We start from the raw sequence: 17105 nt of genomic DNA, 5'->3' as shown, positions 1-17105 counted from the left end.
GCTAACCGGCTAAGAGCAAGTAAAGGAGATTTGGGGAAGAACCAAGTAGACTGAGGTGTGGGAGATGTATATTAGATCCTTCTTTGTCCCTAATGATCCGTGACGTACGTGTCTCTTAAATCGGGTTCGCCACGGAAGGGTGTGTGGTACTGTGCGACCATTAAAAGACCATACTCCAAATAGGTTTTTTTCCAAGTACATGTACTTTTTCCCCCTACGGCATATTGATAATTATATGTTAAGCATGCAACTGTAGTAAAATAGTATCTCTATTTTAAATTTGAGAGATACTTTAGTTATAAAAAAAATTCATAATAATTAATATGATTTAATGTGTTATATGATGATTAGATTATAAAATTATTTTTATTATAAAATAGATCAAACAAATTATTTAAAATTATGTAAATTTATATTTATGAGATTTTTTGTAACTGTAATAGAGTGGTACTTCTCTACAAACAGCTGCAGCAGTGAGCAATATTAGTTTCCCTTGCTGGTATTAAATAGGCAGATGAAGCCGATCCAGTACTGTGCTCTATGAACATGCAAAATTTATAAAGAACAAAGCACAGCTGGGGTCTATTCCTGAGGGAAATAATTACGGGAGCCTTTAATTTATTACGTGTTCTTTATGTACAGTGCTCTAGGCAGCTATCTAGTTTCAGTAGCTTGTTCGAGAACTTCTCACTTGTAAGAGGATTCCCATCCACGTGTAAAATATTTTACTTAGGTAGAGATAGCGTAAGAATATAATAAATTTATAAATTTATATAATTATTTTTATTATAAAATAAATTTAATAATTAATTAAGTAAAGTAACGTTAATTTATAATTTTTTTATATAATAACTGTACGTCTTTAGTACTTTTCTATAATCATTTATAATGATTTAGCCGATCAGTTTGAATTCTCATCGAAATTAATAATGATCGAGACAGATTAAGGTCCTGTTTAATTGTTAGATTGTACTAAGATGAATTTAATTCAGTTTAATTTTAAATAGAATTTAACGTTTAAATATGTAATTTTTAAATTATTAAATTTATATCAATTTAATATCTATTTATACCTATTTATACGTAAAATTTATAATATATTTTAATTTTTTATAAATAATATTAAACTCATCTTAATATTTAAATATATATAAATTTATTTTAAATAAATTTTATAAAATTTATTTTACCATCTCAATTTATTATTATTCATTAAAAAAAAATTAAGTTTAGCTCGATTCAACTTATCATTTAAACGTAGCCCAATAAATGCAAATCGCGCCATAAGTAATAGCCATTCATTCAGATAATTAATTGACCAGGTGATCGGCCTATTTAATTAGAATCGGGGTGGGTGTAAGCGTGCAAGGGTGTAATAAAAGCATTTTGTGATGGTTGGTGGAATTAATAGCCTTCGAACGGCCACCGCGCGCGCGTGCATCGATCCCAAATTATTTTTATACCTATATCATCAATAACTCAATAGGCATGAGATCGACAAGACCTGCGGCCTGCACCTTAATTAGCAATTATCATTTCACAATTACGTTAGTTTGATAGTGATTTCATGTCGCGATCAAAGAGTATATACTTATGATAACTTACCAAAAAAGTGCTGATCAAGAAGTATATATAAAACTCGGTCGGCCTTCCCAAGTTCCAAACCCGTCTCGATCGTCCGTGCATGCGTAACGAATGATCATTTGGTCATGTTAAAATACATGAATGGATGATCGATCAGCTTCAAATATATACGTATTATATACGTACATATATATTGATACATGATCATTCTATATCATAGATAGCTATATATCATGATGCTTATAAATTGTCTTCTCAATCCTATTTGAAACAAAGCATTAATTAATATGCATGCAAATATATCCAAAAGGCTTATCCAAAAACATGCAAATATGATTGCTTTCACGCGGCCATTCACATGCATGGAAGAAGGCCGCGTACATCCATCCATGGATCGAAGCTGCCACCGCGGTTCCTTTTATGGTTTTAACTTCTAGTTTGCTTGGTTGATTGGAGGGGATTAATGCCAATTTGTGCACTCAACATGTTTTTTACTTTTTCCTTTCTTTTTTTGTTTTGTTTTGTTTTGTTTTGTTTATAGAGGCCGTAAGTGAGAAAACACGTTGGCCTATATCCGTGGCTACATATATATATATATATATATGTATGTTAAAAACCTCCCTAAGTGTGAATGCATAAATTACATAGTTGCTGCACATGCACCGTCTTACAACATCGAATGTTGAAACTTGTACATATATGTTGATTTTCAACTAAAGCTGCTGCAGCTGGAAGTTAGCCATCAATTACGGTTGATTGTTGGCAACTTATTTAGGAGAACTTATCCTATAAGTAGAAGAGTTCTGATATGTAAATTGAGTGAGGGAAAAATAGAGAGAAAGAGAGGACGTGAGAGAATTTATTGAATGTTGTAATCTCGTGCAAACTCAGTAAAAGAGGCTACAGTAGACGTAAGCAATTTGCTGAACTACTTAAATATCCGCTTGTGTGATTTTGGACAGGCCAGAAGCACAACAATTAGTATTAGAGCTTTGGTTTACGCTGTCTAGAAATTAAGTTGATCGAAATCAACTTTTGACAACTCCAGAGTGTTTCTCGCGTCAAGACAAATCCGTTGCCACAAACGGAATTGAAAACGAATGTCAGAAGAGCTCACACGCACTCCAAGAAGCCGGAGAGTGAGTCCACGCGACTCACTCGCGGCTGGAGGTTGAAGACAACTGAACCACTCTCCCACGCGTCGCCAGAGGTTGAAGATGCGTGACTCACATGCCCACGTGCCCTAGAGGCACTCAGCGCGTGTAAGACGCGACACAAACATCTGATGTAGCGCGTGTATCTCACGCGCCGGATGATCAGAACCGTTTGTTTTTCTAGATCCATTTTAAGCTTAATTTAAGCTATTTGTAATCCGATTTCAACGATAAAATAGTACTTTCTAACTATTTGAATCATTCTAGACTCATCCGTATGGTTAGAATTTTAAAAAATTTTGTCTAAATTTTCTAAATTCAAATTGAATGATCTGGAAGAGATAGGAATTCTGGAAATGCCAATAGCTCTAGGCGTCGGTTCACAGTGTCAAATGCTAAGTTTAAAGTTGAAAAGTTCGATAGAACTAGCAACTTTGGCATGTGGCAGTGTGAAGTCATGGATGTTTTGATCTAATAAAAGTTAGATATTGCATTTGAGCACATTCAATAGTGGAAGTCTCTCATGTCAAAGAGTGAGGTGTATTCATTTAAAAAATGAATCAATTTGTAAACAGCAAGGTATAGCACACTTGATGGATAGAGTAATTGTTAAAAACCACCCTAAATGTGAATGCATAGATTACACAGTTGCTACACATGTACCGCCCTACAACACCAAATGTTGAAACTTGCACATATATATTAATTTTCAACTAAAGCTGCTACAACTGGAGATTAACCATCAATTATAGCTGATTGTTAGCAACTTGTTTAGGAAAACTAGTTCTAATATGTAAATGGAGTGAAGAAAAAACAGAGAGAAAGAGAGGACGTGAGAGAATTTATTGAGTGTTATAATCTAGTATAAACTCAGTAAAAAAGATTCTAGTAAACGTAACCAATTTGCTGAATTATTTAAATATTATCTTGTGTGATTTTAGATAAGCCAGAAGCGCAACAATATATATTTATATATGGACGGCCATGCATGTAGTACTTTTCATTTCTAAAAAGTTCTTTCAACTATATTATATATATTTTTTTAATACTCAACCAATCACATCAATAAAATATATCAAAAAATATATAAAAATAATTATATATTATATTACTCGTTATAATCTTAAGGCAACAGTACAACTAATGCATGCGGAAAAGTATTTCTCCAGCGCTGTTTCTTTTGAGACGAGTGGTGAAGCACTGAAGATCAATCGCCTCGTCCAGAAATTAAACCCAATTATACGAGACTTTTTTGTATTCTTCAACGAACGAACGAGCAAGAACCCATGATATAATGAACACATTAATTAAATCTTTCTGATCAGAATGTCGACGTTGTACGTACGATTCCCAATTACACCGACAATTAACTCAGGATCCTCACCTAACATTTGGTAGACCAACAAGAAAATTAAGGTACGTGCATGCATAAATATATATATATATAATATAGTCTCCACAAAAGCATACCATGCATTTGTAATTATGATCGATCTTGAAATGAGCTAATAATAAACTTCGATCTACAGTGTATAGTGGTAATTTTAGGGACAAACACTCAATATTAATGCTCTTTTCCCTTCCTGATCTCATTTATAGAGAGAGAGAGAGAGAAGCAATAATTAACTAGCTAGTCTAGTCGATCTCTTTCTTAATTTTTGGCTAAGTAAATGCATGCCCACGACTAGCTTAATTCCGAAAAGCTTATTCATGCACACAAGATGCTAATTAGAGGGCCAGGCGCTAGCACTAAACCCTGGTCTGGCCATGGCCACCAAACAACATTATCCTATATCAAACAATAGCAGCTAAAATGCAAGCTTAATTAACCTTTCACACCCTAGGCAAGATCATAGCCTTGAGAGGGTCCTTCATCACCACAGTAAAAGCAAAAGTTTCTGTCGGGTCGGGTGGGGCTCCGGGAACAGGCAGCCACTTGAAAGCATGCACCATCCTAGCCAGCAGCAGATTCACATGCAGCGTACCCAGCGTCATCGCCGGACAAATCCTCCTCCCTGCACCGAATGGCACCATCCTCACGCCCCTCGTTCCGGTCACGTCCACGTCAACCCCATCACCGTCTAAGAACCTCTCCGGTCGAAACTCGTCCGGATCTTTCCACATACTCGGATCCTCTGTCAGCCATGCTGTGTAGAATTCCACGCTCGCGTCCGCCGGGATCGTGTAACCGCCGAGCTTGGTCTCCTTTGTCGCCGCGTGCGATAGCACGAAATGGCTCGGTGGGTGCCGCCTGAACGTTTCTTTGACCACTGCCCCGAGATAACTCATCTTCTCTACGTCACTCTCGGTTACCACCCCGTCTCTCCCAACATGTTCAACTATTTCCTCGTATAGCTTCTCTTGTATCTTTTGGTTCAGAACCAAGCGAAGCAGCGCCCACTCCGCAGTCGTAGCGCTGGTGTCTGTCCCGGCATTGATTGCTTCAGAGCACAACGTCACAAGCTCTTCTTCTCCTAACTTGCCTCGACCCGGCACTTCCAAATCAAAAAGCGAGTCTATATAGGCAGCTCCAATGGGGCTTGCCATCTCCGGGCCACCATCACCACTAGGTTTTCCACCACTCTTCACGAAAGCCCTTCTCCTCCTTACCAGTGGAACCAAACACTCCAGCTGTTTCTTTCTCAGCTCTTTAGCGTATTTCAGGTGCTTGCGGAACAACGGAGTGAACACGGGCAAGAAGTCCGGAAGCTTTGGTAGGGTCACCAACATTACTTCCTTTAGTATGCTTTCGATTTTTTTAATCTCATCTTCGGAGATTTTCGCGCCAAAGCAAAGACATATTAGGACGCTGCATATGGTGAGCCTGCAGTTGCTCATCACCTCCACGAAGCCTTGCTCTGAAGCCTCTCTCTGGAGCCTTTTCTCGTGGTTTTCGAGCGCCCATTTCCTTATCCAACTGCACTGCTTTATTCTCATCGGGTTTATTAGCTCGGTCACGAAATTTCTGCGTAATGTCCTCCAGAGAGGCCCATACTCGGCAGAGTTGATGGCGCATTTACCGACGCTGAAAAATAGACGGATCGGCGAGTCAGCCGGCCTGCTGGCAAATTCCGGGCCTCTCTGTACTAGGGCTTCGTGGATGAGCTCGGAGCTGGTGACTATCACGAGCGTGCGTTGGCCCATTTGCATGGTGAAGATTGGGCCATATTTCTCACGTAAATCACGCACGACAAAGATGAATGGACGGCGTTGGAGGACGACTTGGCCGAGGTTACCCAGAATCGGCCAGCCCGGCGGGCCGGGCGGTAGGTTTTTGGACCCACCACCAGTGACGGACCAGTACGTCCACCAGAAACGGAGAAAGATTAGACCTAAGAAGATGACAAAGAGATCCAAGAACTCCATTCTTAGAGGAGAGAAAAGGAGGAAGTTAATGATCTGGTATATAGAATAAGGTGGCGAAGGGAGGGATAGTATTATATAGATCAGGGAGAAGTGGGCTGGGTGGTTGTGTGTGAATGAGTTTGGTGTACGAAAACAGCTTGTCGTATTGAATTTTAAATCAGATGCATTGATTACTTTGAAATCAAATATGCACCAGTCATTTATGGGACTGTTTGATGCTGAGATTGCGTTGCTGTACACGATTATTTAGATCTTTGTTTTTTTTTTTTTTTTTTTTTTTGCGAACTCATGTTGTGATGGAAACTTCACAGAGTTTTGGAATCGAGAATGCTAAATGTATTTAAAAAAATTTATAAAAAATTTATTTCTTAACATATCAATTATTAATATATTAAAAATTATAAAATTTAAAATTATTTTAAAAGGATTGATAAAATAAATTTTATAAATAAAAATGTAAACACATGTAACAATCCTCTTCTAAAATTCAGAAAAGAAAGAAATGTTTTGATCCATATTTATGGGGCCGTGAAGAACTAAGAATGGAGATGGCCGGACAGGTGGCTCGAGGTGGGGTTGGTTGTGGTTGAGATTCAATTATAGCGTAGCGGGCCTATTAAGAGCTAGGTGGGTAAAATATATATAGAAAGAAGAAAAAAAAGTGAGAAATATTCTCATACCTACTGAGGTGTAGAATATTAATGGCGGAGTCACGATATTAATAAATAACGTCGTACACCTTGTATTGACACAAATAATTTGAGTGAAAATATATTTACAAGTATAATTATATATTAATTTATATATTAATATAATATAATTAATTAAAAAATAAATTTTATTAAAAATAATATTAATTTAAATTTTAAACATAAATAAATCAATATTAATATACAAATTAATACGTAATTATACTTATATATAACAAATCTCGTAATTTTAACTCTTATTTTCTTCTTTCTTCCCTCCTCCCTCTCGTCTAATTTTCTTCTTTTCTTTTCTTTTTTAGTTAAAGTTTCTTAAGCCATTTATTTTTCAGACAAACGAAAAGTTTTACCGAACGACACTACATGTGAACCACACGCGTAGTCTAAAATGGGTGCATGAAAACTATGTGTCACTGTTAAGATGTTTTTTTGTCATCACGCACGGTATTTTTGAATTCACTCTCGGTTATTTTAAACCTCACCGACCGTCATATTTTTAGAGTGGCGCATGAGCAGATTGGTATATGACTTTCACCTACCTTCACAATTATTTTATTTGTAATTTTTTTTCTTTAAGATTAAAAATATAGATTTATATTTTTTTAAAATGTAATTCATTTTTTCATGTATTTTTAATTTTTATTTTATTTTTTATTTTAGAAAAAAATACATAATTTCTTGAATTTTTATTTATAGAATGTGTCTTTTAGACTTTTGTCGATAAAATATGTCCTCTACTCTATTTTAGACAGAGTATGTGGTTGTTAACTTTATATTAGATAGAATTGTATTGTCTCTCAGATGGTAGTTTATAGAAATTTATAATATGGACTAGACCGACCATATCAGTCACAGTTATGTACTATGAAGTTATTAATATTATAGTTAACTTGTAATATATGTTTTAAGTCAAAACTGTAATGTCCATTATTATTAATGAATGCATTATGTTTTATTAAAAAAATAGTTTTAACTCAATAATTCTGAACTTAATTTCATCATCGTCAAGTTTCATATCCATCCATCCTTCCAAGGTCCGATCTCGAACATAAATAAATCATGAATATAATTTATATCTTTGCAGATACAAATATTAAAAATGATGTCAGGACCCAAAGGAAGCATTGATTTGTAACATTTAATGACTTCTACGTGCATACAATTTGTGGAAAGGCCACTACAAGAAAAATAGGCAATTGCGACCAATTTATAACAACGAAAAGAATATTAGCAACTAATTTTAGTTGCTAATATTCTTTTCGTTATTATAAATTGATCACAATTGCCTGTTTTTTTTTATAGTGGACACAAGTAATGGTGGAAATTTGTCTATTTTGCTTGCACACTGTACCTTTAGATGCATTCTGCCATTCAAGCAGAACTATATATGTACACAAAAAAGTGATGAGAAATATCGTTTAAATTACATTTTGTGCAAATTGCGCCCCTAGCCTGTCATTAATTTATATTTCTTGAGAGTTTATAACGTTTCATGCGGCCAACACAGAGATATTTATGAATATTGCTAGCTGATTCGATTCGGGGCGTGAGCCAGTGATCATCTGTTTCGTTGATTGCAGTTTAGAATTGTTTGAATGATTATCCTTAAATATAATCGATATCAAAGTCATTCTATTAATGTCATTATTAGACAAAGTGAGCCGATATGATCATATGTGCTGCCCAAGTCATATTGTTAGTCATATTTTGTAACAGCCGCTAGAAATTTAATTGTGAAATTTCTATTAATTTTAAGAACCTCGTAAAAATCTCATAAGTTTTCACGAATCCATTAATCGTATAGGTTTTTGTCTAACTACATAGGTAGTGTTATTATTTACTATAGTATCAGAAGTGTGTTTTTTATTATTGGAGATAGTTAGAAGTGTCAAAATGTATTATGGTTTGTGCCATTAGACTCGGAGGGTTATTTAAAGTCTTATGGCGCAATAACATTTTCTCATATTTTCGGACAAAATGTCTGTTCAAAACTGTAGATATTATTGGATAAAAAGAAATATCTTGAGATAATTTTCATGAATATTATTGGATAAAAATATTTTGAATTGATTTTTATAGATATTATTAGATAAAAATATCTTAAGTTGATTTTTGTAGATACTATTGGATAGAATATTATGAGATAATCTTTTATAGATATTTTGGGTAGGAGAAAACTACACTCAACTCTCAACTCTAGCCTCATCTCTTCCATATCTCATCCATAAATATCTCCAGCCACCTCTCCCCACGAAATTATCTTCATTTACACTTTCCATTGAAAGAATATCAAATACTCTCTCTCGGACAGCTTTTAGAAGGTCTTTTGCATGCCCATTTCGAAGCTGTTATAAGTGTTTTATTATAAATTATCCTTCATATAAGTTGTTCTTTTTTTAGTTTAGTTTACATGGATATCTTATTTGCCACATTTGAAGATCATTTGGTCAGTCAAATATTGTGTAAACTATAGAAAGGTCATTCTGGAAGATAAACTGAAAAATATGTTATAGTTTGGAGTTTTTGACCAAGCTAATGGATAGATATTGGTCCGAAATTTTTATGGAGTATTGTTAACATGTTTATATGACTATTGGTTGAGGATTTTTGCATGATTAAAGGTTTTGATGAAAGATTTTTTTAGATTTAGAAACTTAGAAACTGGAAGAGGAAAAACAGTTTCTGTTTTGAGAAAGTTTAACTCTTTGGCGATCTAAACCTATTCTAATGACTTTGATAATTTTATTGGAGGATCCTAAACATCTTATATACATGTCATATTATTATTTTGAAGATATTTGATGTTAGTTTCAAAGATATGAAATTTTATGCAAAGAGATATTCAGATAAGCCAAAGTGTGGATATTCTTGGCTAAATTTATGTTTTGGTTAATTTCTAACCATGTGATCTTGAATTAGAAGCTTATATATGTTTTAGGACATCTTTTTAAACCATGTAATGGTTTGGTTTGAAGATCATATATTTATAAGTCATAGATCAAGAGATTTATCAAAACTAGTTGAGAAAAAAGTTTCTGTTTTTGGACTAAGTGTAAAACCAAAAACTCCAAATGTTATTTTGTGATTTTGGTGACTTTAGTTTGATGATTAAAGCATAGTTGATGTTAGGATGATATTATGAATATGTTAGAAGTAAGATTTGATTTTTGAAATTCTTGGAGATGTTTTGATTTAAGGTCAAAACTTGTGATTCAAGTGTTTGGATCTTTTTACAAAAAAGTTTGGTGTTAATTATTAGCTTTTTCTAAATAGATGTTTTAAGTATGGTCTTGAACTTAGGATTGGAAGATGTTTGTTGCAAAATTTTGGTTTAAGCATGAGTTTTGAAATTGGAAGGATTTGCAACAAAAATCAAGGAAAATGGCATATGGATGTTTCGGTCATAGTGTGTTCTTCATAGTTGTGTTTTGTTTTAAATTTTTCTAAATTGATATTTAAGTTTAGGACAAAATTTACATAAGGAATGTAAATTTTGGAAACTTTTGGAGTTAGTATGCAAAATCCTTAAGTTATGGGTAAAACGGTCATTTTCCCACACGTAGAGAGTAAAATGAAAATTTTACTCTTTAAGTTAGTATTTTCCATATTTTAAATTATTAGTGATTTAGTTCTAATTTTTAGAATCACTAATTACAGTTCCTCGTGATCGCACTTGAAGTTTTATAAGAAACGCGGAGATCAAGGTAAGTTAGCTTTTAACTTACTAGCAGTCTACTAAGTATGTGTGCTAAGTAAAGGAACTACAGTGTATGTATGTATATTATCATATATGTCATGCCATGCCGGGTTATCACATAATTGTCTATTATACAGAATTTATTTTGTCATCAATTTTTATCTGTTACATAATATATTCTGTCATGTATTACTGTACATTACAAGTATGTCATGTTAAATATGTTGTCTATTATATATTATGTCATGTTACGAAATGTTTTTATCTCAAGTTGGTCATGTATTTCAAGTTATGTTCAAACCATGTTATGTTACGTCAGGGCTCCAGTCCTTTCGTTTTCCAGTCACATTTCATCTTGAGTACATTCAGTTTGTATAGAATACATAGGGCCACAACAACTGTGGAGTATGTATTTAACTGCATTGTGATGTGTAGAATACATGGGGTCACAACAACTGTGGAGTATGTATTTACATGTAGAATACATGGGACCACAACAACTGTGGAGTATGTATTTTTCATGTTAAGTCAAGTTTGCGTAGAATACATGGGGGCACAACAACTGTGGAGTATGTATTTACACGTAGAATACATGGGGCCACAACAACTGTGGATTATGTATTTTTCATGTTAATTTAAGTTTCAGAGCAAGTTCATACTAAATCAAGTTTCAGATCAAGTTCATGTCAAGTCAAGTTCAGTTCATGTTTCAATTTAAGTTATATCAATTATGCTATGTTGTACGCTAAGTTATGCTTTAATTATTTATGAATTTGATTATGCATTTATGCTTTTACTGTCATGCATGCATCATTAGCTTGTGTGGAAGTTTTTTGTTAACTTACTGAGATTTGTAATCAAATCTCACTTTAGTAGTCTCAACTACCATTCCCCCCGAATGGTAGATCTTGTTACAGGACCTGAATGAGAATCAGGAGCTGATCAACTAGACACAGTTGACTAAGCGACGGTGCGACGTCAATGTTAATATAGTAGTTAACATAAATTACTACTTGTACAATGGAGTTACATCTTTAGTATTTTTTGGATCATAATCATTTTGGACTAGTGTTGTGATCTACTCAATGAGTCTTTATGTATGAAATATGTTTTAAGCATTTGGGATATTTTCAATTTGGTGCATAGTATTGCTAAAGAAAAAAAATTATCCGCTGCGAATATTGCATAATGTTAGATGCATATTAGAAACATTACATCTTATATGTCATGAACGGGAACAGATAACTTTATATTATATGTCTCGATATTTCAAATATTCGTTTGATTCCAAATAAAATTTGGGCGCGTTCCATATTTTATGTTATATCCATGCCGAGCCAATTGCTTAATACTCCTAGTAACTTATATATTGATATAGACAGTAGGACTTGACACACAGGGCTTCACCTTTTAACGAATTCTTTCTGATCATCTAAATATTTACACGAAAGATCTAATCCAACGACATGCATTATATATATATATATATGGCGAACCCGGCCGGCAACGTACGGGAGTACTTTCTCAAGTTACGTTGACATGTGTATGATTTCCGTCACGGGGATCGTGCATTGCTCTCGGTCCTTTCACGGGGTAATTGGCAGTACGATCTATTGCAGAAGCAAAGTCGACCTCGTGCACCACAGGCCATGAATAATTGGTTCGCTTCCCGTGACATTAATATTTGATGCTATCGATCTAGTATCTACCCATGCATGTTAGTCAAAATTGTTAGGAATGTTACACAATCTTTTAATATTATATATTTTATTTTTTTAATTTTTTAATATTTTTTTAAAATTTATTTTTTTAAATTAATTTAATTTTTTTATTTATAATTTATATATTAAATATTTGATAAAAGATAAAATAATAAAAATTAAAAAAAAATATAAAGTGTGGAATATTGAAAAGTTTTAAGATTTTTTCTTAAAATAAAACCGAATATTTTCCTGCAGCAACGTACTGATCATCCTGGGTTCAATCAAGTAGCCAGTACTGCGCGCGACACGGTTGGGAAAATGAGCTAGAAATTTACGAAGCCTTGACTTTAAGCTGACACGGGCGAAGAAGTCATGCGTTTACATGGTAGAAACTTCTCCAAGTGGTGTTCAGAAAACTTTTTCCTGAGCTGAGCAGTACTCTGAGATTTGCATCCACGTGTTGCTGACAGTGGTGCAAATTAGTCCCAAACCACGGCCATGGACCACTGCGTATACAGAGTCAAGAGTCAAGAGGTTCATGAATGGTACTCTGCATTCTGCATCCACTCTGTACTCTGTATGCTTAAAAACACATTCAGCTACTAAAAAATTAAGATTTAGGGGGATAAACATGAGTCAAAGGAGCTGAATCCTGACATAAAATTAAGTACGGTTTATGAGAGATAAGGATACCATGGTTTCACGAATCCCATTGATCTATTTTCTGTCTGATTAATAAATTAGGAAGATGAGTAATTAAAATTGTGTGTAAATAGTGATGCTATTTTAAATATTTTGTAAATAATAATAAAAATATTAAATAATAAACAAAATAATAAAAAATGAATAATTAATAATAATAAAATATTCTCAACTACCCTTATCAGCCCTAAGTCTATACTATTGGAAAAAGTGTTATTAATAATCCAATAGCTACCACTACATCTCTTGAGGGATATTACCAGAATTTTCATGGTAGAAGGTAATTTTTTATTTTTTTAAATATTTTATTTTAAAATAAAATTTATAACATTATTAGAAAATATTTCTTTAATTATTAAATAAAAAAATTAAAAAAAATTCAGAATACAATTTAGACCCCGAGTTCGAGACCAAAGCATTTCTCTAATCAAATACCGTTTTTACATGTCAGAGGCAGCCTGAAAGCATTTACTAATTACTTTAATTTATCTTTTTCTTTGGAAACTTTACTACTACAGTCATCGATCCAGTTTTGCTGTGCTCACTTTTTTTTTTTTTTGCCCTTTTAAAAAAAATAATTCGATACCCTAGGGCTATGCTTCTATGGACCACAAGCCCTACTATATAGACTGCATTTATTGTGGTTTTGCCAGCTTGAGACCCCTTCTCGAAGAACTCTGGACTGCCACATTAATGTTGCCGGTGAGCGTTACAGTACGGTCCCCCTGGCCATCAGTCCAGCTTTCAGATCAGGTAAATTATTATTTTATTAATAATATTATATACAATTTTTTATATATTTTATTAATATAATTAATTCGATTAACTTTTTATAATAGCAACCAATTTTATATACCCATACTCAGCTATTCATTGCATGTGTTTTTTAAAATTACAATAATACCATTGCTAATGATCATCTTTTTGACGTGACAAGGACAATGAGTTTTATTCTTGTTCGAACTAGATTTGACAATGACTTAATTATAAGTCAAACACAAATTATTAGTGTTACCGAATTGAGAGAGAAAAAAAATAATAATACCACGTGATCTGTCTTTAGGTGTCCTGACATTTTCTTTTATTTCAAGATACTGTTTACAAGGAACCTACCCTAAAATGTATTAATTCACATGTTTAATCTATAAATTCATGTCGCTGTTATTAAAAGAATAATGCTATAAGCCTATAATATATTTATCTTAAAGTTTATTATTTTTAATTATATATATTATGCATTAATATGTTTTTAGTATTTTTTTCCCTATTAACCATTTAAAATATTATGCTATATCATTTAGGATGACAACAATTTAATTATTTTGTAACGCTCAAGCCTCAACCTCTTTATTTAATCACATCTTTATAATATGAAAAATATTTAGTTCATTAAAACATCTCTTTAAAGTAAAATTACAAACCAATGTAATCTAGTATAGTACATGAGATTATATAGTTTTTTGGTTATTGTACAGTAAATCTAACTTATAACATGATCTTCATTTTTTTAAAATCTTCTTGTAAACCCAGTATTTCTAGTTCACTCATCTTTAGGCTCTCTCGTTTTGATCCCAACGATATTAAGTATTTATTTTTTATGGAAGCTGTTAGAGACACAAAAGGATCTCACGTACTGATGTAGCATACAATCAGTGTATCATATGTCTTTTATTTTTTTCCTCTCTTCCCATGTGTTTCCCTCCTCCCCTTTTGCTCTCTCTTTCTCTCCCATTTCCCTCATCGCTGGCTCAGATTCCGACCACCACAATCGACCATGCAAGCCGTCAGCTCAAACCAAAGCCAAGGTGGGGAGAGGGCATGGGGCAGGTTAGGGGGGGGGGGGAATTAAAAAAATGGAGGACGAGACAGCGAGGTAGTCCTAGCCCATGAGGTGGTCCCTGAACACCATGGCCAGTGTGGGGAGAAGATAGGGGGCAAGCATGGAACAAGGGGAGAAAAAAAGAGAAACAAAAAAATTAGAAGGACATGTGGTACATAAGTAATATGTTACATTAGTGTGTGGGATTCCTTTGTGGAAATTCTTTGTATCTATAATTTTTTTCATTTTGGATAAGTTATTTATGAGTTTGTTCGGTGTTTCTCCTTTTTCTTCCATGACTTTTATTTTATTTTATTTTTAAATATTTCCAACTTTTGATTTTAAATTCTCTCTTTTGCCTTCAACACATGCTTAGTACTTGCCCATGGTCATGAAAAATGGAAAAGAATAACTTTTCACTGGTGTTTCCTATAAGCTGGATTTATTGGAAGCCAATAGAGTAATTCCACGTAAGAGTTACAATTTCAAACTTATTCGCCACGCTGCAGGGGGTTTACTCTCTCCTTCCTTATCGAACTCGAACTCCCCTTCCCTCCCCTCCCAAACTCTTCTCTCTCTTGAACTCTCTCTTACCTTCCCTTTGTCTCCTTTTGTCTCTCTCCTTCCCTATCCTTCACAAAAACCTTAACCGTGACTTGGTAAGAGGCGCCGTGATGAATATGAGCGCAACCTATAGGAATCCAATTGCCACCCGCAACAGATCAAGAGGGCATTCTTCAACCTATGCATGCAATATATCAAATTTTAGGATTTAGAGAATGACGATGTTGATAATCCAATGGTAGGTTTGGATTAGATTTAGAACTAGCTTTGACTTGGGTTTTAAATTTATTGGTGCAATCTTCAATTTTCTTCACTGCTTAATTCTTAGCAACTAGACTTGAGATGGGGGATCATAAATATTGAATAAGTTTGAAAAGATTGAATCCCAACTGAACCAAACAAACCAACCACTGATCTCCATGCCACCAAACAATTATCAATGTTGAATTCTATAGTTGTGTCTATGTGTGTATGAAGAATCTGCGGATGTGGAGTTGTCATTGCGATTCGCATCAAACACTGAGAACCAAGCAACCAAACAAAATTAAGAAAATGCATCAAACACTGAGAACCAAGCAACCAAATAGAATTAAGAAAATGCCTGGCTAGCTAATTGTTCACTAATTTATTGATTTGTCATGCTGCTCTCCATGTAGATCAGTTGCAAGAGTCTCCTCTATGCTTCTACGAAAGATATAAAGCAATTTTTTTTGGAACCCTATTATTGATTTGACGAAATTAACATTGCATTTTCTGCAAATTTTTTAGTCTTCCTCTAAAAGAAGTCCTTTAGTTCCAACACCCTCAAGTGATCAGCTAAAAGCACAAAGGCGAAAGAGAGGGAATGAGAGAGACAAAGGGGGGGGGGGGGGGGAGAGAGAGAGAGAGAGAGAGATTTGATCCGTTGCTATGCGTCGAAACCCAATTCTTGAAGAATCCCTTATGTGGCAGCTCCCTATTCGTCTTCGATAACACCTCCTTATAGGACACATCAGCCCAAGGTGTTCTAAAAGTGGAAACACAAGCCTTCATGAGCTAGGGCAGTTAAATTAAAAAAAAATAAAAAAAATAAAAATAAAAATAAAAATAAAACTATCTAAAAGTTGTAAATCGGACCAGTGCATACTAATTCCTACTTAGTAAAATTAGTTGAGACCCGGTCCAATTTTGGTTTTGAAATTTAGAACAGAGACTCGAATCAAAACCGGATCGTACATATATATAATATTTTTCATTTTTATATTATATATAAAATACTTTTTTATATGATCTTCTATATTACATTATATGTATTACATGTTAAATTGCTAATTAATATAACATGATATTTTAAAATCTTATTATTCATATCTATTAATCTTGTAACATAAAATTAATCTTATAAAGCTTAATATAATATTTGATTATGATGTAACATAAATTAATCTTATAATTTTTAATATGACATGTTAACTTTGATATAACATATAAATTTTAATTTTATACCATTAAATTAATATAACATTAATATAACATAAAATGAGGGAAATGAGTCAATCACTTACTAAAATTTTGTTGAAGTATGATTTTATTTATCCATAAAACCGAAAAAATCGAAAGTTTTGATTTTTGTGGTGAACTCGATTTTTAAGTTTTTAAATTGATATGTACTAGTTTGGTTGTAAAAAATATTTAAAATTGAACTGAATCGGACTGATGAGACCCCCCTAACTTCAGCACATGTAGCAACCATGGTGCTTCTTTCCCCTCCTCATGCGTGAAGGGTGACCATCGTTTTGTGGGCCGTGAAGACATCTCTCCTGCGGCCCA

The 17105-nt window shown here is 33.7% G+C and overlaps 1 protein-coding gene across 1 annotated transcript; it reads right to left on the bottom strand.

Annotated features, from left to right (window-relative positions):
• Nucleotides 1-4188: 4188 nt before the first annotated feature.
• LOC122277569 (cytochrome P450 77A1) lies at nt 4189-6155 on the bottom strand. The gene has a single exon (XM_043087599.1). The coding sequence runs from the start codon at nt 6102-6104 to the stop codon at nt 4572-4574; it is 1533 nt and encodes a 510-aa protein (XP_042943533.1). The 5' UTR covers nt 6105-6155; the 3' UTR covers nt 4189-4571.
• Between the last annotated feature and the right edge of the window lie 10950 nt (nt 6156-17105).

Source organism: Carya illinoinensis, chromosome 9, assembly GCF_018687715.1.
Source record: "Carya illinoinensis cultivar Pawnee chromosome 9, C.illinoinensisPawnee_v1, whole genome shotgun sequence".
Classification (NCBI taxonomy): domain Eukaryota; kingdom Viridiplantae; phylum Streptophyta; class Magnoliopsida; order Fagales; family Juglandaceae; genus Carya; species Carya illinoinensis.
This window is presented reverse-complemented; position numbering and strand designations above follow the sequence as displayed.